Source organism: Lycorma delicatula, chromosome 1, assembly GCF_047948215.1.
Source record: "Lycorma delicatula isolate Av1 chromosome 1, ASM4794821v1, whole genome shotgun sequence".
NCBI classification, from domain to species: domain Eukaryota; kingdom Metazoa; phylum Arthropoda; class Insecta; order Hemiptera; family Fulgoridae; genus Lycorma; species Lycorma delicatula.
In genome coordinates this window covers 47,911,224-47,938,954 of record NC_134455.1, presented here as the reverse complement: position 1 = coordinate 47,938,954, position 27,731 = coordinate 47,911,224, and the positions used below count along the sequence as shown (strand labels likewise).

The following is a 27,731-nucleotide window of genomic DNA, read 5'->3' as shown; positions in this document are numbered from 1 at the left end:
GAAACAACTTTTGATATGACCAACCCTTACGGCAAGGGATGGCCAAAATATTACTGGAATTGTAAGATGGGGCTTGTCGTATGCAAAACATGTGAAATTTTTTTTTACATGCAACCATTGTCATATTGAGTAAATTTGAAGTTTTTCTTAACTGTAAGGTGGAAATCTTTTTTATCCCCTACTTAGCAGTGGTAATCTACCTCCGGCTTCTGGCATGCCTAAAGGAATTTTTTTGAAACACTATGTTGGAAGTTTGATTCAGAGGTCATCATGATGAATATGTTTGTTTCTTTTAAGTTAATACAATTAGATGTAATACAATTAATGTAATGTAATACAATTAGATGTAATACAATTAATGTAATGTAATACAATTGATGTAATGTATCATTAGTTATCCAACAGGCATGTTGGAATATTACCAGATGACAAGAATAATTCGTTAGTTATAATGATGCACCCCAAAGATGTAAATTGACAAACGATAATCCCTTGTAGCAAATATCTGATGCATATTAGACAGTGAAAGGAATCTTTAATGAGATGCAGTTTTTATCAGGAGCAACAATTACCAACCAGCAAAAGTCTTTTTTTACATAATTAATAAATATATACATAAATAGAAAATGCATTTTTTTTTAATAATTTGCTGAAACTAAATAATGAAAACTATGCCACATTAATAGAACAAATATAAATTAGGTAAGCGTAGTAACATACGAACTGAAAAAAATATTTCCAATTATTTAAACATTTACTCTATGAATTATAGAAGATACAGATGCCCACGCAGCTTCTTCAATATTGTCTCCTCCATCTACCATTCCTTGATAACCTTCTTTTATAAAGAACACTTTGCAACCGAGGTAAATTCCCATCCGAACTACAGCTCGAACTGCTGCATTCATACCTATTAAAAAAAAAACAAAAACCTAAGATTACCAAAATTTATCAAAAAAAAAAAAATATTGTGATAATTACGTAAATAAACAATTAGCTCAGGCTAACTTCATATACATCATATAAAGTGAAATTTGCACAAAAAGTTGAAAAATCTTAATTGTAATCTCAACTGTTTATTGGACTGATTGAATGGTTGGTTTACTGTAAAATAAAATTTAGATTTCTTATTACTATTATCTCTGAGAAGTGGGGTACATTTCTGGTGGCTTTGAAGATTCCCAAAATAGAAATGTCATTGGTGAATGCTATTTTTTCAGAATTTATAAACAAAGATTTCAAATTGAGTCAAACGGTTTGACTCAATACTGCTAGGTGTTTGTCGAGTTCTATTTTAATATGGTTACAATTTATTACTACAGATACTTTAAAATTTATTATTGCAGGTAATTTGTTGGGTATCAGTAATATAATTTAGGAGAATTACCAGGAAGGTTATTATTGCTTGAAAACTAAAAAAAACTTGACTGCCAAAGATCAACTAAAACATTTATTTTAAATAACACCGAAAAGTAATAAAAGTACATTAAAAAGTATTATTAGAATGATTGTTAAGGTAGGAATTATTATTATTAACATTAACCAGTCACAAACCAAACCATCTTAGCCTTCTCTATAACTTTCCAGGTAAATAACCTCTTTTTTCTTTTTAACCTCTGGGACCACCATTAGGTATTATTTCAGAGGATGAGATGAATGACAATTTTTGTAGCATGTGAAAATGCCATGCCTGACTGGGATTCGAACCCGAGACCTCCGGATGAAAGGCCAAAACACTACCACTTGTGCCACAGAGGCCAGCCAAATAACCTTTCTACAAATAAAAGTTAACAAAGACATAAATGGTTATGTATTTTGTGGTACATGTTGAAGGGTTCTGTATTACTGTAACTTCTGAGAAAGAACTAGGACTGCTACAATATAACAGAAATATTGAATGATCTTTTTAATGTTGTATTTAAAACTGAAATCAATTATTCAAACTGATAAAACACTTTCACTCAATATTTATAAAAACAATGGGCATTACATTTTAAAATTAGTCTGAAATTTATTTTACATAATAAACATGGTGTTTGTTACATTCAATTAATGAAGTATATTCATTGAAACTAAAATAAGAGTTGAATTCTTGTAGGCTGTATAAACCTACCTACATTAATAGTAACAAATTAATAACTACCTGAATTTAATAAGTGTAAAATGTAAATAACTTAAATCAAATCAACATATTTAAGAAATTATCAGCTTAACACAATACAGAATTAAGCACTGAATCTAATCATTCAACTAAAATACATCCAGTTTGCTCATACCAATGATAAGCATGAATATGCATGCAAGCACATACACACACTGTATAAGATTTTTCTGGGTGAAAAATGCTTCAGCATTATAGCTAAAACACAACATGTTTGTTTTAATAAACATATATCACATTTTATATGTTTCAATTGAAATACTAAGATTTCAAACTGCTATATAGCAATTGGCATGAATAGCTGATTCGCAGTACAATAATTTAAATTATTGAGTATAAACAGATGGCCCTAAGAAACCGTAATACATAAGATAAAAGCATTTCATCATCACCTAGAATAGTTCAAATGTTAGCCCCCCCCCCCCCCCCCAGCTTAAACTTGCAATGTAATTCTGCATAACAGATACAATCCACAAGGATATGGTGCACTGTCAGTTGGCAGTTGCAGCAAGCACAAACTGGTGCATCTATTTGAGTCATCAGATATCCACAAGTGATCACGGTGTGGTCTATTCGCAAACGGAAGATAATAAACTCCTCTCGATAGTTAATTGCATGAGAAGCTCCATGGTGAAACAGGTGTTTTTAATTGGGCAAAGTTTGTTGTTCATGGTAGCATCTCATTCACTTTGCCAATCATGAACCACCCTCTTCTGGAGACAGACAAGACAATACAAGCGACCCGATCTGTGAAAGGAGACTGGAAACAAATCTCCTTTGCCACACTAACTGCATGCTCACTGTCAAAATTCCTATATGGCTGGCGATCCAGCAGAAGCTCACTAACTGCTGTATTACACCTAGTCATTTGTGAAATGACAATGAATCTCACAGACAACTGGAGGCTCTAGAGTACATGTCATTAATTACCTGTAGGGCACTCACAGAATCTGAGCAAACAAGAAACATGTCGATATTTTGAGCTAATTATATGTAATGTCTTCTTAATGGCATACAGTTCTGCAACGAAATTACTGGTGATGTTGAAAAGGCCAATCATGAACATTCTGTTACAAACAACAAAGCCACAAGCAACAGAATTAACGTTCCTAGAGCCATCCTTATAAACTGTTTTACAATAAGGTTACAATAAGGTTCATACTATTTATAATATTATAAAATTCATTTTTTAAAAAAAATAACCAGATTTGTGTACTTTAATTATACTGACAAAGATCAAAGCGAAAAAAAAGATTTATTAATGAGAGAAGGAGCCAAGGGGAGTAATAACATGGAGCAACAGTAAGGACTGGAGGTAAATGTATATTTAGAGCTGAGAAAAGGCATTGAGCTCTGATGCCTAGAGAAGCAGTATATCTCTGCTGTTCCTGGTATTGATAAAAATGCTGGTTTAAGAATACCACATCAAAGGTTGGATGAGTTGGTTGCACTATATTGCGAGCCACATAGGAGCATATCATATGTTTCCATCTATTACAAAGAGATGACTCATCACTGTCCACCAGCACACTCACCATGGGGAATTGAGTAAAAAGTACCCGTGGCAACATGGATAAATGAATGATTGAATGCACCAAGCATCTTTAGTGTGATGGCCCATACCAATAAATAAGCCACGTAGCCGTAGTCTAATCAGGAATAGACTAGAGCTAAGTAGAAGCACAACATGCATATACAATCAGCTCTCCGACGAGTATTAGATAGAACCCTCAACATGTCTAACATTTTTTAAACATTCTACCTTCAGCTTCTCTAATGTGTTACTCGTTAGTTGGTCTAACCACATTCATAGAAATCTAACCCCCATGCATGCCTCAATTGGTTCACCACGTAAATATAGTTGAGGGTTAACATATCCCCTCAACCAGGAAAATTCAAATGCACTTCGTTTTTTCCACTGAAAACATGAATCCAGTAGATACACCAGGATTCTAAGTGGGTTATTGTGTTTTGAAGAAACCTCTCACCAATAGCTAACATTTTAAATACTACATAAATAGAAAAATCATCTACAAATAAAGAACACAAAACCAGTTTTTGTATTCAGTTTATAATATTTATGGCTACAGCAAACAACGTTAGAGTGAAACTTTCAGATAATGTTTTTCCAACTCGAACTCAGAAGGACCAACTACTAAGAAAATCCCTGATAAATGCAAGGAGATTATTACCTATTACACCCCATTCATGAAGTATATTTCTGTCCTCCATGCAGTGTTGTAGACCTTTTTTAAATCAAAAAATACAGCAACCAGGTGTTGGTGACATAAATGTGTTATGAATAGCAGCTTCCAGGACAACTATGTGATCAATAGACCATTACCCTGATTGAAACTGCACTGTTCTGGGACAATTACAGCATTTCTCTCAAGGTACCACACTAGACAATGGTTTACCAGTTATTCTATCACATTGCACAGGGTACTGGCATCAAGGAGATAGGGCGATAACTTGTGTGGCAAGATTTATCTTTACCAGGTTTCAGTATGGGGACAACCAATGCTTCCAACCAAGAATCTGGAAACACCTGGACTGATAAAATTTTATTATAGATATACAAAACATGTCATAATGCACTATCTGGGAAATGAGATAACATACCGGGCCTGATCTCCAGAGGAAGCCTCTCAAGAATTATTCAGGGAATACCATATTTCATTATAAGAAAAGGATATATGTTCATTTGTGAGTCTTCAATCAGCAACAGGATATTTTCTAACAGCAACTTATGTCTCACAAACTCAGGGCAGTATGGTGATTAAGTGAAACTGCCCTAAACAACCTTCCAAATATGGTCACTATATTTGGCTATAACTGAAGTGGTAACAAGGTTTTCACCACTTTGTCGTCCAATCAGCTGTAGTGATTGTACTGATCCACAGATGATTTGAACCTTTCTTCATACAGCAGATAATGGTATTGCACAAGAAATTAATTCTACATAATTCATCTAAGAATTCCATTTAGCATACCTAAACACTTGACGGCAAACAGCCCTCACGTTTTGGAAGGCGCAGAGCAATTCAGTCATCAGTCTTCAATTAAAATTATTTAAAGCTCTATGGCAATCCAGGTGCATTAGTGCACACCTGCAGTCTTCATCCCACCAAGGAACAACATACTGCCTTGGTTTCCCTAATTTTAAAGGGATGAATTCACGGGTGCTATCGAGAATTTGGTGTATAAACTTAGTCCTGGTGGATCACATTACCGCTTTTGTCATACTAGTCAAAGGAATCCTGTACCCAATCCTGTCTACTTTCTGAACCACCCATATGCATGGCTGACTTCAAGGCAAATCATATTACAGACTGAGATTACAACTGATCTATGATTGCTTCCAAAGAAGTATTTAGAAATACACCAGGTAAGACATGGGAATAAGGTTGCTGAACATGGGGACAGATCTATGCACAAAGATGTACCAGATAAAGATGATACAAATGTGAATGATCTGTTGATCAATAAGCAGAGATCTAAGATCTGCCTAAGTCTATCAATTACATTGCCCTGGAATGAGCATGATGGTGAGCTCCAAGAAAATGGTGATGGGCGTTGAAATTGCCCATTGGGAATTTGGAAAAACAGACTGGATAGATCATCCTCATTGTTATCAGAATTTGTAGAAGACATAAGTTGCAAATATTCATTTGGAATGGCGCCATTATCTTCACTGTGACTGCAAAGATGTCTTGCAGATGTATCTGCAGAAGGACGCATCATCCTGGAGACAGAGGTGTTCTCTTCCAGACACATTATTAAAGAATTCTGTTCCTTTATGAAGATTTCAATATCCTCAAGTCAGGAATAGAGACCACCAAACATTCCACTGAATAATATTTGTGCCCAAGGAAAAACTTATTTCCTTTTATATTGTAACAAGACTGGTATAATGGAACTGAGTAAAAAATATAATAATGGGAGGGATCCAGAAAGGGGCTAAAAGAAGCTCTTTTAGTAAAGGTAACATCTTTTTAACAATCTTCTTTTATAATACTGCTTGGTGACACACCTTTTCTTTTTCCTGTTTAGCCTCCGGTAACTACCGTTTAGATAATTCTTCAGAGGATGATTGAGGATGATATATGTATGAGTGTAAATGAAGTGTAGTCTTGTACTTTCTCAGTTCGACCATTCCTGAGATGTGTGGTTAATTGAAACCCAACCACCAAAGAACACCGGTATCCACGATCTAGTATTCAAGTCAGTGTAAAAATAACTGGCTTTACTAGGACTTTAACGCTGGAACTCTCGGCTTCCAAATCAGCAAATTTGGGAAGACGCGTTCACCACTAGACCAACCTAAGGTGGGTTGGTGACACACCTAGACAGAAGTTGTCCTGTGAGAAGAGTTACCGGACCAGGGTAGGAATGCAGGGGAATGTGAAAGGGCTTGGTTGACCGGTCTCACACTCAACTGGGGTCTGGTCCTGCAGGTAAACAAGATAGGAGTATAAATACTCTAAGCAAGACGAGTTGACAGTCAGTCTGCGGGATCAGTCTAAACGAGATATTATTATGTCAGTCTGCAAGAAATCATGGATACCAGTGTTCTTTGGTAGTTGGGTTTCAATTAACTTCACATCTCTCAGGAATGGTCGACCTGAGACTGTACAAGACTACACTTCATTTACATTCATACAAATCATTCTCATTCATCCTCAATTAATAATACCTTATGGTGGTTCCAGAAGCTAAACAGAAAAAGAGATAGTCTACAAGAGAGCTACGATAGAGGAGTTATGTGAATTTGAAGCAAGAGTATTCTGCAAAGTGGTCAGTAAAGAAGCAAATTTCTGGTACATGTTCAACACGATTACAGTAATGTCAGATGTAATTCTAGTACATGAAAACAAGAAATAATTCAGTGAGTTACTGTAAGACTATAAGTGAAAGAGATAATGTACTAAATTTCAGTCACACAGATTGTTAGGGTAGTTTTACTTGTAAACAGTAAGGGTATTTGCAGTGAAAAAACTTTATACTTGTCTTATCTAGTGTACTATTGTTGTAAATACAAGACTAGTGGTTTTAAAAGTGTTACGACTAGCACGCATGCTAATGTCTTTTCAATGGAACTGAATTCTGCTTTTCAATATTTATCTACAAATAAATCCTGATGATTACTTTAAATTCTCTTTTGTATGTAATCACTGCTATTATTATTATTGACATTTATTATTATTATTATTATTGTGTGGTTGTGATTCATAATTTTTTTATTGTCATTTACTATTATTATTGATTCGTCTTGTTTTACTTATGTTTTTAAACCAATTAATTGCAATTATACAAACATTTTCAATTATCAATCTCTCAATATCCTGATCAATATATAACACCCGACAATATATAGAAATTCTGCGTGCAAACTATCTATCAAATACAATTCAGTTTTTCTTAATTGTTTTTATGATATTTAAGAAGTGTTTCTTTTCTTCAGATGCAAGTTACCTGCTTGCTAGAGCTCACTGCTGTAATTGCAGCTGCAAGGGTCTTCACTTGTTCTGACCAAACTTGGACCAACTTAGTCAGTTCTTTACTTGATGTGCACTATTTTTCCTTTTGTACATTACTGGAAAGAGCCTGGACAAACTAATATAGGGCTGCTCAGGATTCCTTATGTTGAGGGATTTTCTGTATTCCCGAAGACCACAGGAAATGAAACTTTTTGTTCAGTAATAATTATTATTACCACCTTTTCTTATAAGTTCTTCCTTATAAATGGGACATTCTTTAGACCTTAGCTTCAGTACATGCGCTGTCATCATGTCCCGCACAACTGTAACGGGCACAAACCTGTTCCACCTCATCCATCCCTATGAACCTAAGGGCCAGTAGCTTCAGACTCTGTTTGTTATCAGTAACCTCAATAAGCAAGGCACCATTCCTAAGTTTTTTAATTGATTTTGCAGATCCACACACTGCAACAACACACTTGTTTATTAAGAAAGGTGAAACCTTTGTAAACGGATTTACCTTCTTCCTTATATTTCACAATAATAAAACATATTATTGATGTTTTAGCATTCACTATATTATTTCTCTAATATTATCACCAGACACATCCTTAACCAACAATGTCGATTAAAGTCTCTTTAAGCTCCCAGGTTTGTGTGTTGTCAGTATGTATTTGACATGCTGTATGTGTTGCTTCCAGTAGTATTGTTTGTGTGATGTGTGACATTGTTATGACATTCCCCCTTCTTCTGATGAAATGTTTTTATAAGCAATCCCAGGAAGTGGGAAGCCAGGAGTGGAGGTTTAGTTGTTAGTGCATAGGTATATACATACGCCCTTGGTTAAGCAGTGAGCCCAACACTGCTTAGGCACCTGTAAATGGGGTTCCTCCTCCAGCTCTTTAACAAAAAACTTCCAAGTTTGTTGGTTTTTCAAGAGGATCAACAACCACAAAAGAGTTTTTACAGGAACATGCGAGTACTGGCGATACAACAGACCACTCCAGCAGAGCATACACATACTGGAGCTAGAGCTAAATACAATTGGGTTCGCCCAGGTGCCCAGAGGGCATTGTTCAAGACTCATTACGTAAAGTCATCCACCCATTGGCATGATAGTTTCCACCTTGTTATAGTTACAGTTACATTTCATAAGGTGTCGCAATACCACAGAGTGTAAGTGAAAGAAGAAATAATGTAGAATATTGTGTAGTTGTGTAAGGGTATATTTGTAATTTGTGTAGTGTGTTGGGTAAATTACAAAAAATTAAACATAGCTCGTTTGCCAAAGTATTGGAAAATTCTTTAATAAGAAAAAAATAATTCTCAACCTTTTATTTTAAATCATAACCTTAAAAAATTAAATGAAATTACAAAACAAACTTAATTTAATCCTATACAGTATTTGTGCAAGGATATCGGCTGTATCAACATATCTATTATAATATTAAATGACAAATACATTTTTCAATTAATCATTTTGAAAATTTTTTATATTAAATACAAGTCTAATAACAGTTTAAATAACTAAATACATTATTATTCAGACTACAAGAAGGAATACAAAAGCAATAAATATTACTAGATCAAATCACAATATTAATTACAAAGAAGTCCAAAATCATAATTTCACTTCAGGGATTATTTTCTTTAGATTAATTTAAGAAAAGTAATATGAATTCAGTTCATGAATAAATAAAAATTAATCTCTGCACTTAACATTTTACAAATATTTTATAATTAGTGTTCTAATGATTATTTACACTGCATGCAACTGTTTCATAACGATCAAATGAAGTTCTAATTTCTAAAAAGAAAAATTCACAAAATATTTGAATAATGTTGGTTTTATTGACGTAATGGTCCAAATATTTTCATACAAAATAGCTTCCTGTCTAAGACATTTTTTTGAAAATCAAATTATTTAATCATCCATAAATAAATAACAGTAATTGTATTACTTACAAAGGCATTCAAAAACACAAACTTTTAAAACACATCATGATCCATGGCAAAATAAAACTATAAATATTTCAGACCTTCTATTAACTATTATCACCACCGAATAAAATAAAGTAGGTTTTAATTTTTAAAATAAAAAAAACAAAAATTCAGATTTTTAAGACTGGAAAATTTCAACTTATCAGACGACACTTAAGGAATGGTGAAATCATGAGAAAGAAAACGAGAATGAATCGTAGGGAACGTGAACGTGTCTGCACCCAGTAGAAGTCTGACCTGCACTGAAGAAAGGTGGCGAGATGAGAAGAAGGGGAAGCAAACTAGGCCGTAGAGAGAAGAGTGTGTGTGTTGATGACAACAGGTAGTGTGCAAGTGTTAGTGCGGGAAAGAAACAGCATAAACGAGAAGTTTGGGAACAATAGACAAAGATTATTTTTATAAGCAAGCAGACCATTAAAAGAATTATGTAAGACTGATAAGATAATTTCTGAATACGAACAAGTTGAGGAATGACATCATCGCAGACAACGAAAATTAGACTTCCAGGAACTTGACCTTGAATATATTGGACTAAAGCTACTTTACGCATTGGCGTAAATATAGTGTGTTTGGTGTAGTGTATGTGTACAGTGTTTGGTTTTTTGCAGCTTAAAAAAGATTTTTTTAGGACTTTTGATGTACTTACAATAATGTTGTATAAGGTTAAATAGTAATACAAATGTACACCTTATGCCCAGCTTCTCTTACAGAGCAAATATTACATGAGAATTTACGACAGCAATGCTTTACACACTTGCTGCTGTAAACAAAAACTACAATAAATACAAATTTGTTCAAACTCCCCCCTTTTTTATACAAAATATTTACACTTCTCATACTACATACATATACACGATATCAGACACAAAATGTATTTAAAATAACAAACCTTGAGAATCACCACCACTGGTAAATACTGCTATACCTTTCCCCTTATGGGAACCACGTTCAATAAATCGCTTTTTTTCTTCATCCATATTAACTATTGTTACAGAAAATTATCTGAAAATAAAAATATTAAAATTAACCAATGTAACAAACAAAAAGATAAATTAAAAGTACCAGCTAAATAGGTTATGTCACTGAATGATGTTTATTGTACTCAACAGTATATACATTAGATTACAAATTTAAATATAAAAAATTAATGAATAAAAAAATGTCCACAAAAGTAATAAATCATTTTTGGAAAAACAAAGTTTAAGGGTTTTAAAACAGATAATTTTTAAAGAGAAAATTACAACTACCACTGTTCCAGGAAAATTTCCTTAATAATAATTTCCTGAGAAATATTCTATCTTCTTTAGCCACTACTTGCAGCTATATTTGAATTAGCCAAATTATGTTATTGAACAAAGGCATCTCACAGTACACCCGTCTTGCTCAATTTCCAGGCTCTTGAATGGCCAACTTCATTCTGCTACTATTTTTTTTTTAATTTATCAAGATACTATGCAATAATTTTAGATACGAGAAAACATAATATACAAACTTGAATTTTGCTTCAAAAATTTGACAAAATATACAATATATTTTTCTAGACAAGTCATTTGTGTACCTATAAGCTTTATTTTCAACTCCATCAGGCATCATTAACAAGCCGTACTGGAGCATTCTGGACTCTTTTTCAAACTAGACTTCTGTACAAATGCAATGGTGAAATTTTTCTCTTGGTCAAGTCACATCCTCATGCATTCACTTTAATGAAAAGCACGCAATCTTACATGAACTCCACAAGCATAGCATTTTGTGAACGTATTTTATTATATCATTTATCAACTAAATAGCTTTTGTTTATTTATTAGAGTCCCTTAATTGTTGTCACATGATTTGTTAGACATTAGTCATCATGTTTATTATTTACACACTAATTAAAATGAACAATAATATGACTCATTCTTCCTATTTTCATCTTACTATCATCCACTCATTAGTTATTTCTGTCATTATATTTATTTATAAACTGTCGTACGGGCTAGAGAAGTATTTTTAATTCTCATTAAAGTGCAAGTTCTCGTGTGTGTAACATTCAGTTTTGTATCTGGCTTTCGTATTTGCAAGTATATATTGTTCAGTAAAGTGAGTATGTTTATTAAATTAGTGTGTTTATATAAAGTGTTTCTATTTAAACAATATTAGTTATTGTAATGTATTAACAATGCCTTGCGCAGTTGCATTAATCATCCAAATAATTTCTGCAAATCTGTGGTGAGGTAACATTGAAGTCTCAGAAAAGAAATATAACTCCACTAATAAAAATATCATATGAACTGAATTTTGAACATAAATTAGGTGATCAGGGCAAATCTTGGGCTCCTCATACTTGCTGGGCTTCTTGACTGATTGGCTAAATGAATCTCGTCAGTCACACCAATTTGCAATTCCAATGGTTTGGAGAGAACCAAAGGATCACACCACAGACTATTTTTGTGTAATAAAGATACCTGGGATAACAGCTAAAACTAGACTCACTGTTAAATACCCTGATATTCCTTCTGCTGTGCGGCCAGTCCCACATAACAGAGATCTCAATTCCACTACTACCACAAACATGGAACTTAGATGAAGATGAAAATGTTAAGTCTTGTGCTGATCTTATCACGCAATGAAGAAAGAGATCCAAACTTTTTAGAAAACAGATATACTGAATCTCATTTAATTGATCTGGTTTGTGATCTAAATTTATCAACGAATCAAGCAGAAATACTGGCATCAAGACTGAAAGGATGGCATCTTTTACAACCAAACATTAAAATATGTGCTTTCCATGACAAGACAGTCGGAATTTGAACATTTCTTCTCTCAGCATGACAACTTAGTATACTGTAATGATTTGGATTCTTTACTGGAAGCTTTGGGACATATGCACTATCTTGACAAATGGTGACCTTTTATTGACTCGTCAAGCTTAGTTTGAAATCTGTTCTACTTCACATTGGAAATAAATACCCATTAATGCCATTAGCATACGCTGTTCACATTAAGGAATCTTATGAAAATATATGAACACGTATCGAGTAGGATTCAGTATAAAAAATATTTATGGCATGTTTGTGGAGATCTGATAGTAATAGCGCTCTTACTTGGACTTCAACTTGAATACACTAAGTTCTGTTGCTTTTTGTGCGAGTGGGACAGCAGGGATAGGAAAAACCATTACATAAAAGAGCAGTGGTCAAAGAGAGAGGTACTGACTATGAGAGAAGAATGTTGTTAGTCAGGCATTAGTAAAACCAGAAGTTTTTCTTCTGCCAACACATTAAGCAAGGTTTATTAAAAATTATGTTAAACCAATGGATTATAATGCTGCAGGGTTTCAGTTTCTACAAAACAAATTCTCTAATATAAGCGATGCTAAAATTAAGGAAGGTATATTTGTATGGAAATATATGCATTTCAAAGTGTGGTAAATAACTTCAGAAACCGAAAGGCCGGTGACTACAGAGAACTTGTAAGTAAACTCCTTCAAAACTACTAAGGACTTGAGTGTAATATGTCACTCAAAATCGATTTTTTACATTCACATTTGGATTTTTTCCCTAACAATCTCTGCATTATCAGTAATGAACATGGAGAACACTTTCACCAGGAAAGATTTACAATGGATACACAATACAATAGAAATTGAACCCAAAAATGTTAGCTAACTACTGTTGGAATCTATAGATGGATCTACCTACAGCAGAAAATCCAAAAGAAATAGATTTTAGGCAAATACAAAATGAATGTAATTTACTGTAATATTACGTTCATCATACATTTTTTTTGAAAAGAAATTTAAATTACAAAAACTGAGCTTGATAGAAAAAATTTAAACATATATGAAATCAGCATAAAAAATACTTAAGAATCAGACATTCAATCTCATTTAACAAACAAAAAATAAAAGTTTATTGACCAGTGCAACTGATCCAATATGTTCCCAATAGACTAAGTATAGAGCTGCCCACTCACTACTTTCTGGTAATAATGTTTTTCTTTTTCTTTTTTATAAATTCTGCTACTGAATCCCAAATATCTTGGACATCTACTTACTCTTTGTCAATAAACTTTATTTAGCATTGTCATACTTTTTTTTTTTGTTTGTCTTCAGTCATTTGACTGGTTTGATGCAGCTCTCCAAGGTTCCCTATCTAGTGCTAGTCGTTTCATTTCAGTATACCCTCTACATCCTACATCCCCAACAATTTGTTTCTAACATTCCACGCTCCGACTCGTAGAATGTTATTTTTTCATTTTCTGGTGACCCCTTCCTTAGTAGTCCCCACCCGGAGATCCGAACGGGGGACTATTTTACCTCCGGAATATTTTACCAAGGAAGGCGCCTCCATTATTGCTATGTGAAAATGCAGAGAGCCACATTTTCTTGGAAAAAAAAGCAGCTGTAGTTTTCCACTGCTTTCAGCTGCGCAGTACTCAGAGGACTGAGTGATGTTGATACGGCCGTTTAAGTCGTCCTGACTCACGCCCCTAACAACTACTGAAAGAGCTGCTGCCCTCTTTCAGGAATCATTCCTTAGTCTGGCTCTCAACAGATACCTCTCCGATATGGTTGCACCTTCGGTCCAGCTACTCTGTATCCCTGAGCACTCAAGCCCCCTCACCAACGGCAAGGTCTCATGATTCATAGAGGAGGCATTGTCATACAGTAACTAAATATCCAAAAAAATTACAATGAAAATATAAACCATACATAAGAGTCTCACACAGACATCATTTCTTCCTCTTAAACAAAAATTTCTGTAATATAGATAAAACTGTTTTTAAGAAAACGATAATGACATCAGAAAAGGTAAGACACTACATTTCTATTATCAAATCCTGATTTCATTTGTGTGTAATACATATCACATTTACAGAAGACATATACAATTCGTATACATTTACATATACAATTCGTATGATGATTATTTATTTAATAAATGAAATCGAGCCGGTAAGAGTTTTGTAACAAATTTTTCAATTTTTTGCTTATTATATGCTTTCCTTATTATATTTTTTGCTTAATTAATGCTTCAACATTTTTTATTAACGGAAATTAAAAAAATTGTTTCATCTTCAGTACATCCATTTACATAAGAGCATTTACTATTAAAATAAGCTGTACTATATTTTCTTTTAAATTTTATTATTTCAAGTACAATATCAAATTTTTGTATGCTACCTTATCAAGTACTGCTATCTAGCAGCGCAATTCATAAAGGTAATGGTCAGCTGTTATTTTCCACGAGAAAGACTGGGCCCACAATTCTTTTCTACGAAATCACACACCAAACTCCAACCTTCTGTGAAAATAACAGGCTTTCATGGAAAATGTGAGGGTTTTCTGAAATCTAGTATCTGTCGTTCTGGCTGTTTATGTAGCCATTTAGATGAATCAGAGTAGAAAACATAATCCAACACCTGAACACTGCTGCAAATAAACGCAAAAACATTAACAGTAATGTAATTTCTTTTCCTTTATCAGGTTCTCAAAGCTCATGCACAATGTGAATGCGAGACAGACAGAGTTTTAGCTTCTTTGTGGCTCTGCGAACATTTCCATAAGACATTCCAAGTTTGTCGACACAGTTTTCGTATAAACTTTCTTGGCGAACATAGCAAGGATGCGCAGATACTGTTCAAGGATATATCACTTAAAACCTTAGGTCGGCCAAATCATTTACATTGATCCACACTACCAGTTTCTGTAAAACAAGCGACTATGTGTAAAATCATTGATTTATTAGGCACCTGTGATTCAGGAAAAGCTACCCTAAAGTCTTCTTGACATTTTAAGAATGACTGATTTAAAGTAACTTTCAACAATGAATGCACAAGTTGAGCATGGAAGAAACGTATGTTTGTCCGCTCACAGTTTACTCATTACTCATCAAAAAGGAAGGAAACTGCCTTCTACCACGTCACCTGTTGCCAATACACATATTCCTAACAAAAAAAAAATTCTCCTTCGGAACATATTTTCCAATTTAGGGTTTTTTTTTTGTTTTTTTTATTTATCTTATTAAACACCCCAAGGCAACCAGCCTCCGCCCGTTAGGACATAGCATGGTCACCTTGCAGTGTCGTGGCAGCAGTCTCTGCCCCCCCTATCTGCCTCCTGCCGGAGGATCTCCCGCCGGGGTCCCCAAAGCCTCTTCGGGGTGAGCCAACCACCTCATTCGGGCAGCTAACTCCCCCCTCCTCAATGGGGCTACCCTCCCCGTCCCTATCCTACCTGTAGCCGGCACGCCTTCCGCGTACCGCTACCCCCACGCGTTCCTCTCATACCTGAGGGTCCTTAATGCCATCATCGGGGAGCCCCGACTCCATTATATGGGGCCAGAACACCCTAGGCAATAAGGCTACCTCCCTGGTCCCTAATCGTCGCCACGTTTCATCCCCAGCCTCCAGAATTTTTTGAGGCTTGTGACTGCAAGTGACAAGTGACTGCACGTCACCCATCCAGTGTGCTCAAGCACTATTTTACTTTACACAGTATTACACATTATATTACAATTACATCCAAAAAAAAAAAAAACAATACCTACCATATAAGATCATGACCCAATATATCATTCATTCGCAGCATACTCCTCACGCCGCCCTGTGGTCCACAAGGGCGCCCGTGGGGAGTAAACCCATACACCCCAATCACACTAATCCCCAAAAACAAACAATAATAAACAATAAAATTATGAAATACAACAATACAATACGACACCGACTCAGTCATCCACCAGAAGCCACACCTCATAGGCGTGCACGCAACCGAGGGGGTTCCTCTTTAGCCTTCGAGTCCAAAATGGTGTGAGCCAGGTCTGCCGACTCCTGCCATCCCTGTGAGGACCCGACCATCCGCCTGACCACATCGTCGGGTGAGAACGCCGCTACCCTTCTCCTCTCGACGTCCCACCGGACACAGTCGAACCAAGTGTGTTCGACCGTGTCCACTTCGTCGCAGTACCTGCACGTCGCTGATCTCCTGCGTTTAAACCTGTGCAGGTAACTGCCGAAATCGCCGTGGCCCGTGAGCAGCTGGGTGAGGAAATAGTCCACCTCTCCATGCCGTCGCCCCACCCAAGCTCTCACGTCCGGGATCAGGCGCCTGGTCCACTGGCCCGCCTGACTCACTGCCCATCTCTCCTGCCACCGATCCAGGATCCGTGCCCTCGCCTCTTCCTTTGAGACCCCACCAAACCTCATACACCTTTCCTCAACCAGTAAGTCGATTGGTGGGGATCCCGCGACGACACAGATCGCATCGTAGGAGACCGTTCGATACGCACAACATGTGCGCAGGAGCAGCCTCCTATGGATCGACTCCAGCTTCCGACGGTACTTCTCTACGCCCACAGCCCTGCTCCATGCTGGGGCCGCGTAGAGCAGTACGGAAGTCACCGTTGTCGCGATGACCTTCCTCTTCTTCTCCGTCGGCCCTGCCGTGTTTGCCATGAGGCGGGAGATCGCCGCTAAGAGGCGCTCACCCTTCAAAACAGCCTCCTCGACGTGGGGCCCGAATGAACGATTGCTGTCCACCCAGACCCCGAGGTACTTCGCCTTCCGCACCCTTCTGATTTCTTCGCCGTCGATAGCCAGACGAATGTCTCGCAGTGGCCGCCTCCCGGCGAAGACGACAGCCTCCGACTTCTCTGGGGCTATCGACAGCCCGTGCGCAGCCATCCAAAGGTGAACTTGTCTTAGCGCCTCGTTCCCCTTCGTCTCGATCTCCCGCTCCTTCGCTCCTTTTATCAGCAGGGCCAGGTCATCCGCGAAGCCGATGACCTCCACCCCCTCGGGATACTGCTGCCGCAGCACTCCATCGTATGCGATGTTCCACAAGAGCGGTCCCAAAACAGAACCCTGGGGGACCCCCGCTCTCATGTGGAACATCCGCTGTCCGGCATCAGTATCAGCGTACACTCTCCGGTCGCTCAAGTACTCCTTCAAAATATGCTGGAGCTGACCGGAGATTCCCCTCTCCTCCAACGCCTGCCCAATGATCTCCCAGGGCAAGCTATTGAAGGCGTTGCGGACATCGAGCAACACCAGGGCCGGAATCATCCTGGTTCTCCAAGTGCCTGCCGCGGCAGTGTCGACGAAATGCATCACTTCCCGTACTGCATGGACCGTGGATCTGCCTCTTCTGAATCCGTATTGGCGAGGGGATAGGCCTCCCCCCGCCACTACTTCCGCCGTCAGCCTGCCCTCGACGATCTTTCATAAACTTTACCTAGTGTGCTAAGTAAGCACACCGGTCGGAATGCTCCAGGATCGCCTTGGGCTCGGCCCGGCTTTGGTAGCAAGACCAGTCGCGCGACCCTCCAGCAGGCCGGGAAGACGCCCCGCACGAAGGCACTGTTCATGCAGTCCAGCACCAACCACGGGAACGCCTCCACGACCATCCGAGCCACTGCCCCCGGCACCCCGTCTGGGCCCGGGCTCTTCTTGATGTTAATCCTCGCAGCGGCTCCCTGAAGTTCTGGAAGGGAGATCCGTCTGGCGTCGTCCATCGGTGCCACTCGCCACTCCACCTCAGGTAAACTGGGGAAGAGCGAGTCTACTATACCGCCGATCATGTCCCCGGCGATGACCGGCAGTCTTCTCTCCAACCGCTTGGTGACAAGCTTGTAGGCTTGCCCCCAAGGATCATCTTGTAGTTGATCGAGGAGTCCCTTCCACGACTCGCTCTTCTCCTTCCGGATCTCCCTCTTCAAACGATTCCTCTCGGCTCTCAGGTCGCGCGCCAGCTCCTCGACGTCGTCTCTCTCCCGTGCTCGACTCCTATTAAGGCGACGCCTCAGACGCTGCACGTTCGCCCTGATCTCGCCAATCGTTGCGGTCCACCAGTACACTTTCCTCCTGGGGCTCCTTACAGCCGTCAGTTCTTCTTCGCAGGCTTGCTGAACCGCCACCGCCAGTTCCTCCGGATGTTGTGGGTATGCTTCACCGAAGCGGTCAGCAAGCCGCCTCCGGAGCCCCGGTAGATGCCTTTCGCCGACAAACCACTTCACCTGCCTCTCCGCCGGTCGCGGGCCACCCAGCTCAATCCAGATTCCCCTGTGGTCACTGCCTAGCTCTTCCTCCAGCACCTCGCATCTCTCCACTCGCCGTGCCGCCGTGTCCGTGATGTATACATGGTCAAGGACCGATCCCCTAGTACCCCTCCAGAAGGTAGGGGTGCCGTCGTTGAGGTTGACCAACCCGAGCGAGGCGGTCAGCTCCGCCAACTCCTCTCCTCGCTCGTCAGTTATATCACCTCCTACTTCAGCGTTCTTTGCATTAAAGTCCCCCACGACAAGGGCGGGAACCCCAGCCCTTTGCAGATCGTCGCCGAGTTCGCTAAGGAACTCCACGTAGCTCTCCCACGTGGAGTTGGGGGAGATGTAACAGCAATAGATGTAGATCTCCCCCACTTTCGCCCTAACGAACCCGTCCCCAGGATGTCTGTTGGAGACTGCATGTTTCCCTGTGAGGTCGCTCAATGCAACGTCCACCCGTCGGTCAGTCAGCCAGCCCCCGTCCCTGACCATTCTTCCATTTGGTTCCGACACCAACACGAAGTCGGCGCAGTCTCGAGATGCAGCTTCCCACAGGAGGTCATGGACCAGCCCGCTCCTGTTTGCATTGATATAGAGCAGCCTCATTTCTGGCCGGTCGTACCCTTGCAACACCGATCACCAAAGCTGTGGCCAGCCATCTTACACTTGTTGCAATGCCGTCCCTCCGCGCCATGTACTCTTGAAGGCGCCGCACACAGCTCATCCCTTTTCCGGCAACCATCGCCACCGGAATCGCTCCACCTGCGACGCCCTCTATCCTCTGTAGGCCCTCCATCTCTTCTGTTGGCAACTCCAGGTCCACCGCCAGGACGAACGTCTCACTCAGAGTCCCATTCGCCTCCCCGAGCAAGACTTCCAATTTAGGGTTGTGTATCTTTTGGCTCACTCTGTACTAACACTTCAAAAATCGTTGATCGATTCAGTCACCACTGTTATGTAATAGAATAAACCTGCTATAAGGATATTCATTTTACAATGTACAATGAACTGAAGGGCACAGAGAGGTCGTGGATCAAGGAAAGATCGCCAGTATTCTTCTCAGAATTGTACAGCTTAATAAAACTGCATAAGCTGCATGTTACATTATTTAAAATCAATTCAGTTTTATCAAAGAAAGGTTAGTGTTCTGAGATTGTCTCCTTATTCTCTAGAATTAAATCTGACTGGAAAAATCTGGGTGGTTTTAAGAAAGTATGTCGCACAAAAAATGTTAATTTTAAATTAGACAACGCTATTGCATTAACTGAAGAACGAGTAGATTCAATTACAAATGCCGAAAGGAAATCATGATGTGACCTTAGTACCTTCCACGCTTATTCCTTGTTCATTCTTCCTTCTACGTCAATCACTTTTTCTTCAAACTTATTGTGGTTTTCAACAAGCTCTCACTCCTACAACTCACTCTCACTCCTACAAGTTATAGAAAGTATGTCAAACAAAAAATGTTAATTTTAAATTAGACGACGCTATTGCATTGCTGAAGAACGAGTAGATTCAATTACAAATGCCGAAAGGAAATCATGATGTGACATGTCAAAAAAAAATAGAAACATTTTATTTGTCTCTACTTTTAACTGACAATGCCACTAAAAATGTGGTTACTAACATAAATGGCAATAGCGATGATGAGTTATCAGGAATTGAAACATTTATAACTTGATTTGATAAGAAGCAGTTCAGATCAATATTCATATGTAGTATAGTACCTTCCACGCTTATTCTTTGTTCATTCTTCCTTCTACGTCAATCACTTTTTCTTAAACCTTATTGTGGTTTTCAACAAGCTCTATACACACCCTAAACAAAAATAGACTATAACTTAATATACTTGAATATTGAACAAACACAATTTAAATCAACTTTTCGACCGCTTCTTAAAATGCAACTACGTAATAAAAAAAAATGTTACCAGTAAACATCAGCTTATGCCAGTGTGATAATAGCGGCACCAGTCACAGAAGACTGTTGCAAGTACTGGTGAAAACTTATAATTAATTTTCCTGCTTTTATTCTACAGCAATATTAGAATCACTCATGTTATATTGCACCATTTAACATATTTATGTTTGCGCACGCGGGAACATAATCTAATGCAGCAAATTTAGTCTTATATGGGGAAAGGAATCATCAATTGAATATAATGCATTTTCAATTAAGAATAATTCCTTTCTTCATTGTCAAAACATTGACAATGATTTTGTGAATGACTTTTCCTTTACAATAATTTACATAGTCTTTTGCAAAAGCATAAATTATATTGCTTAATGTGAAAATTGCCCTTCCACTTTCGGACTCCAGATTTTACTTTCTCACTAACATAATAAATATATTTATAACACAATAATTATTAGTCAATGTTAACCAAAAGAAATTTACAGCTAACATCTTCATTCAGTATAATTTTACAATTTATATTAATTTATGTGCTCTATTAAATTTTTTCTAAAATCAATACTTTATTTTTTTATTTATTATTAATCCCTTTCTATTCAGATATTCATTTCAGTGTAAATCTATTTGACAATTTGCAGCAAGGGAATATAAAGATTTACCTGTACAGATGATCAATGTACAATTTGCACACACGATGGGGATCCTCTATAAAGTACTTTATGGTTTAACCTTTTAAATCAATAATAAAGTACAACTGGGATATTAAAACTACTTCAGTAGATATTAAAGCTATTTTCACAATTATCTAAAATTGTAACAACCTTTTCTACAAACGAGACCGATGAAACATAAGCAGTTTTCTAAAACAAACTGCTCAAAGTAGAAATTGTGTACTTTTTCAAAAGCAATAGAGAATAACAGAAAATTGACCCTGACCTGTTCTATAATTGCTTAATATTTCAAACTTTTCACTTTTTTATAAGGAAACACCAAATAGAGAAGTTCCACTAAGAATCTTAACAACAGCTAATATTGAACTATTAACAATTATTACTATACAGTAACTTGAAAAAAAGACTATCATTTTTACTTATACAATTGTTACATACATTCAGTTTTATTCCTTCAAAGTACTACTCATTTCTAGCCAGCTAAGAAACATTTCCTCTTTTTATCTTTTACATTTTCAATTTCTGAATTTAATCTGATTCCCCTTTCAATGTTTATGACACTCCAAACTGGACCTATTTTAGTTTTTGATCTTTATAGGTCTATTCTTTTTCTGCAGCACTTATCAAATTTATACTCCTTAACAAATTCATTCTAATTCAAGCCTTCTACAACACCTTATACTTCATTTTTACATACTGATTTTTTGGCTAGTAACTCATTAATCCTGTTATTCCTTACTCTGTTTATATTTTTTATAATTCTTTATATTTCATCAAACATTCACAACACATCAGAGCAGTTTGGTTATATTTTTAAATGTTTCATACTTTGAATCTATTCATGTGTCATTATTATAAATTTTTACAAAGAAGCACACTTAAATAATTTAACTTACACTCAATTTTTTCCACAAAAAGTAAACTTACTACACAAGTAAAACTATTTTGTTAACTATGAGGGCAAATCGATAGAATTAATAGTTTGGTTAAATAGTATAAATTACTTAAAACCACTAATGTTTAGAATTGAAACTGAATTTAAGTGCAAATTTAAATTCTAAATATGCTACAATTACAATAGTTGTAGGTGATTAGAAATGAGTCATTCCCAAAAATTGCACTGTTATTCACAAGAATAAGCACTCCGTGCCACACTTATTGAAATGGTAGCTGCAGTGGTTTCCTGTTGAATTTTTCACAGAGCCAAATATACTGTTATACTGTAGCAAACCAGCAAGCAAAGTTCTCTTTCAGAGAACTTTGCTTGGAGGTGATATTCTGAAATAAAATGCGGTTAGTGCCATTTCTATCTCAGATGCTTCACATGCAACACAGCCATATGAAAGACAAAGACAGATAATGTAAAACATCAAATTAATGTATTCCTTTGTACAGAAAGTAATGTGTTATGTTGAGGATGTGCCTACCCTCTATAGGAGAACATTTTAAGATAATAAAGATTGTCAGATAAAAACATTAACACAGAAAAAATGAAAAATAAAATTTTCAAAGTAGGCTAAATAATTAGATTTTAATAATGTATGCAGATTATAAAGCAAAAATTATCTACAAACCATCCACTACATTCATTAACCACACTAATGGCAAAAATTACTAATTTAGTAATACATTAAATATTTTATTTTACTTATCTATATGACAGACATAAAAAGTTAATTAACTTTACTTTTAATTTGTTGATTGCCGATTACGAACTAGATAAAAAATAATGTAAAAACGTTTAGCAAATTAAATGTACATAAACATTGTAAAATTTTATAGTTATTAACATCTATCAATCTAACAATTAACAATCTATTTATCAATCATAATTTAATTGCCAGAACTCAAGAAAATATACAAATAATTTTTACATGTTTTCAATGTTTAAAACTAAAGAGAGCGATTGTTCATTGTTAACATTTTTATGCAAAATTTGTACAAATAAAAATAAAAATTAAAAGCTAAAATCAAACTAATGAACTTTGGAATAGTGAAGTGCTGACATCTATGTACAATGACCAGCTGGATATTACATTCACGTATTCATAACATAATAATTATAATTCTATAACAATTACTATTACTATAGATTTTATCAGCCAACAATTTATGTTGGCTGTTAACTTTTTCTTGGCTCTTTCTTTCTTGTTAACTTTAACTTCAGTAATGAGAATTCCTTCTTATTTTATACAAATGGCAGATACGGGAAAAGTTAGTTTGAGTTACTTATAAAAAAAATTTTGATGTAGTTTATGTTATAATCCTTTAACAGTTAACTTAAACTGTTAATTCTTTAACTTTAACAGTTTGGGTATCCCACAAAGAAAGAAGAAATGATAATGCTTTATTCAGTCATAAGAAATCCTACCAATGAAAGCAAACCTGAATACAACAAAAAATTATTTTTTTAGGACAAAAAACCTTGGTTGCCATCACATGAGAAAGAATCCAATAAAATTTACAAACTGAATGGATATACACGACATATTAGGTCCTACCCATGAATAGAATCATCAAACATTTATATGCAAAAGGACTAGAAGAGCATAATTCTAAAAATAATTATAACTATAAGATAACAACAATAATAAACTGATAAACATAATAAACAAAATAACAGTGATTTAGCAGTTATCTTTCACAGACAGACAATTTCCAAGGAAATTGTTGAGGAAAGATGAAAATCACTAAACTTGGAAATAATATCAAAACGCCTTTAGATACTGGAATATCTTTGTAAATGTTTTGATGTCACAAGGCTTTTGATAGTATATTAGGTAACTGAAACCTTTAGTACACATGCCTTACAGAACAAAGCATCCAATCAAGAAATGCATTATTGTTAACAGAGCAGCGCATGACTGTATACAAGGACTGATTCTCTGGATATCAAGTTTTCTGTGAGTCAAAACCAACTGAGAAATCCATAATTCAGTAAGCAGTGCCTCCTCATAACTTATTTTTCAGAGCTAAGTACACCAAGGCATGAACTTTCTTATTCTGTAACAATAAGTTACATGCTAGTTTTTTATGCAGCTACACTTGCACAGATGGCTTTATCTGTTAATATATCGGTATATCTGATACTGTTAACAGTATCAAGTTGTTGAACTTGATTTAAGGTACAACACAACTTGTACAGCCAAGTTGTTAGATTTGATACCACAATTACCTGCTATCTACACAAGTGTAACTTCTGCACTAAGTAAATGAGATAATAAATAGTTTTGAAACCTCATTTTCTGGCTAGTGATGAGCATCTTTGTTGACCATAACAGCCAGAGCTGGATGAGAACCTGAGTATAAAGTTTTAGAGCTACATTTCAGAACTAAAGATACTTTAGACCCAGGAAAAATTCTAAAAAGTTCAGTATGAAAAGAGCTTGGAAGCTTGGTCCATGGGGCTGCCACACAGTCTACAGATGGTATTGTAAATAATCTATCTATGCAGGTGATCTTTAATGATGGATATTTGGAAGGCTGTTGTAAATCATAGAGGCAAAACCTTTTTTCAGTGCACAAGTGAAAGATCTATGTTTACTTAACTGTAAATCCCTTAAGGTTGATTACTGTAAAATCAATCTAATGAGTAACATGGCACTGATTTCAAGTTACTTACTCAAGTTACATCAGGCCATTATTTCCCTTATCTTATACAGTATGAAGCTACAAAACTGTTTTTGCTGGTCTGTTTACTTGTCCTATTGCAATACCTTTGTTTTCTATAGTTTACAACAAAAAATTTCTAATACTACATCATGGATACAGGTGTTCTTTGGTGGTTGGGTTTCAATTAACCACACATCTCAGGAATGGTCGAACTGAGACTGTACAAGACTACACTTATTTACACTCATACATATCATCTTCAATCATCCTCTGAAGTATTATCTGAAAGGTAATTACCGGCAGCTAAACAGGAAAAAGAAAGAAAGGCCAAGAAGACCTAAAGGAACTGAAAGTAATTGAAGAAATTGCAAGAAAAAGATGAAATAAAAGGTTACAAGAAGCGTCAAAATGCAAGAACAACAGAGGTGAACTTTCTGAAGAACGAAGGAAAAAGGAATCAGAAAGAATGAAGAGGTACTGGGGGCAAATAGAAAAATAATCAACAGAAAAAAGAAACAACCGCAAAGAAATAAATGATCTTTCTTTCTTTCTTTTTCCTGTTTAGGCTCTGGTAACTACCGTTTAGATAATTCTTCAGAGGATGAATGAGGATGATATGTATGAGTGTAAATTAAGTGTTAGTCTTGTACATTCTCAAGTTCGACCATTCCTGAGATGTGTGGTTAATTGAAAAAACCCAACCACCAAAGAACACCGGTATCCACGATCTAGTATTCAAATCCATGTAAAAATATCTGACTTTACTAGGACTTGAACGCTGTAACTCTCGACTTCCAAATCAGCTGATTTGGGAAGACGCATTAACCACTAGACCAACCCGGTGGGTTAAATAAATGATCTAACATGTTCTAAGATGAACTATCTAGAGGGGGGGGGGCGCTTATATATCAGTAATATTACTTTTAAATATAAAAAATACATTAAACAGGACAGATTTTACATACTTCAGCAAAATGCTTACATAGATTAACAAACACAGTAAACACATTAATATCACATTTTATAACACTGGATGCAACCAATAAAATAAACAATAAAATGGTTACCTTAAAAAAAAAAACTGCCATAACATATCAACAACAATCTATTGTTTTCTACTAGAAATATGTTTCATTTTCCCATGCATGAGAAACAAACATTCTGAAAATAGCCCTACAGACTTGTACTTTTAACTAAAATAGATGTAAAAAGTAAAAAACAATACATGAATAAAAATGTTTTAAAAATGCTTAATGCAGAGAATAACAGAACAATACATTTACATTATTGAGGAAGAATTCAAATATATTTATAATCTACGTTCTAAGTATTTCTGGTACAAATTTTCATTACTTAGTCATAATTTTTTTTGAAACTGTACTATCTATATAGCAAATAAACCACACATATTTACTAAAGAGATTTTAAGGTTAATTTGATTTTAATTCAATATAGATTAACAAATCAGCACAATTTAAACGATCAAATTGAATAATGTAAAAATATCTAACTAAAAAGGAAAAACGATTTATTTATAGGTTACATTAGAAAAACCGTACAAACTACAAAGCGTACATTATTAAGCAAAAAAGCATTAACACCTAAAAATATATATTAAAAAAGTTAGTAAGTAAAACATATATATATATATATAAAACCCATAATTCTTAACACTGCAAATAATTTAAAAAAAGAAAATGAATTCATTGGATATTTAGTGGTTTATTTTGATGATGTTCAAAAGAATTCCAGTCAGATAAATGGATTTTCCTACTATTAAATATTGTTTATGACAACAGTTCAAGCAACACACAAAAAAAAAATAAAAAAATCTGATTTGATATTAATGAAAGTTCCACCATGTTGCCTAATAAGAACAAAAATAAAAAGTGCATTATGTGTCAGGTTAATGTTTAAATTATATTTCAGTGAAAAGTAATTAAGAAATTATTTCAGATAAAAGATTAAAACACCTGCTAAATTAGACTTGCAAAAGCTGCAATTTCTGAGAAATAGTTTGAAATTGTTAAATACTAATAGTAAATATTAAATACTATTGCTTTCCTTCATGATTGGGGCATTAAAAAAAAAAGTCCAATTACAGTGATAATTTATTCTGCAGGAGAAATTATAAAAATAAATTAATTTTTTATTACATGGCTAATTTGACACAAATCAATATGGTACAACAAAGTTTGAATTAAAAACTTTACATGAAACCAATAGCAATGAAAAAATTGCAGAAACCTATTTTAAAAAGTAACAATTTTAATAAACATTTTAAAATATTATATATTTGTTGATGTACTTTTAAACACAAAAGTTAAAAATTCATCAAACCAATATTAATTTATCTTGGAATGAATCAACCTTTAATAAACGGATCACTGGTAAAAAAAAATTAATATATATTTATATTCAAGACTAAAAATATAATCAGATATACAGTAAAATGATGCTTCTAAAACAAACACAAACCTCTAATTAACCTTACGTTTTGTAAATAAATTTACTATTTTTTTACCATTTATTTTTACTCAATACCGATTTATTCTTGATTTTTAACAAATAGTCTTTCTCGTGATGAACAAATATATGCCGCAAAATAGCAAGAATAAAATTATACAACAATTCAAAAGAAATAAGCAGATAATACTTACACGTGATAAATATATTGATATTAAAACTCACAGAGATGAAAACTGCATTAATTTTGGGTAAAAGAAACACAACTATAGACTGATAACATACAATTTTTACTACTCGGAACGAGATGGTGTAACCTAACTAACCCTGTCACCATTAAGCAATTCAGACTCAAATTTGACATTGTAAGAACACCTTCATGTTTGACCGGTACGACCTTCACAGC

General features: G+C 35.8%; 1 protein-coding gene across 3 annotated transcripts in view; it reads right to left on the bottom strand.

Annotated features, from left to right (window-relative positions):
* Positions 1–27,731, bottom strand: part of Pfk (ATP-dependent 6-phosphofructokinase) — a 132,819-nt gene extending 105,088 nt beyond the window's left edge. For 2 of the 3 annotated variants that reach the window (XM_075354510.1, XM_075354502.1), the window contains exons 1-3: positions 27,520–27,730; positions 10,532–10,644; positions 759–910 (exon numbers count right to left, since the gene is read on the bottom strand). In XM_075354510.1, the coding sequence (XP_075210625.1) occupies positions 759–910; positions 10,532–10,619 (240 nt within the window). In that variant the 5' untranslated portion in view covers positions 10,620–10,644; positions 27,520–27,730. Of the gene's footprint in view, positions 1–758; positions 911–10,531; positions 10,645–27,519 lie in introns of all 3 variants that reach the window. The other variant, XM_075354517.1, reaches the window with a different exon arrangement.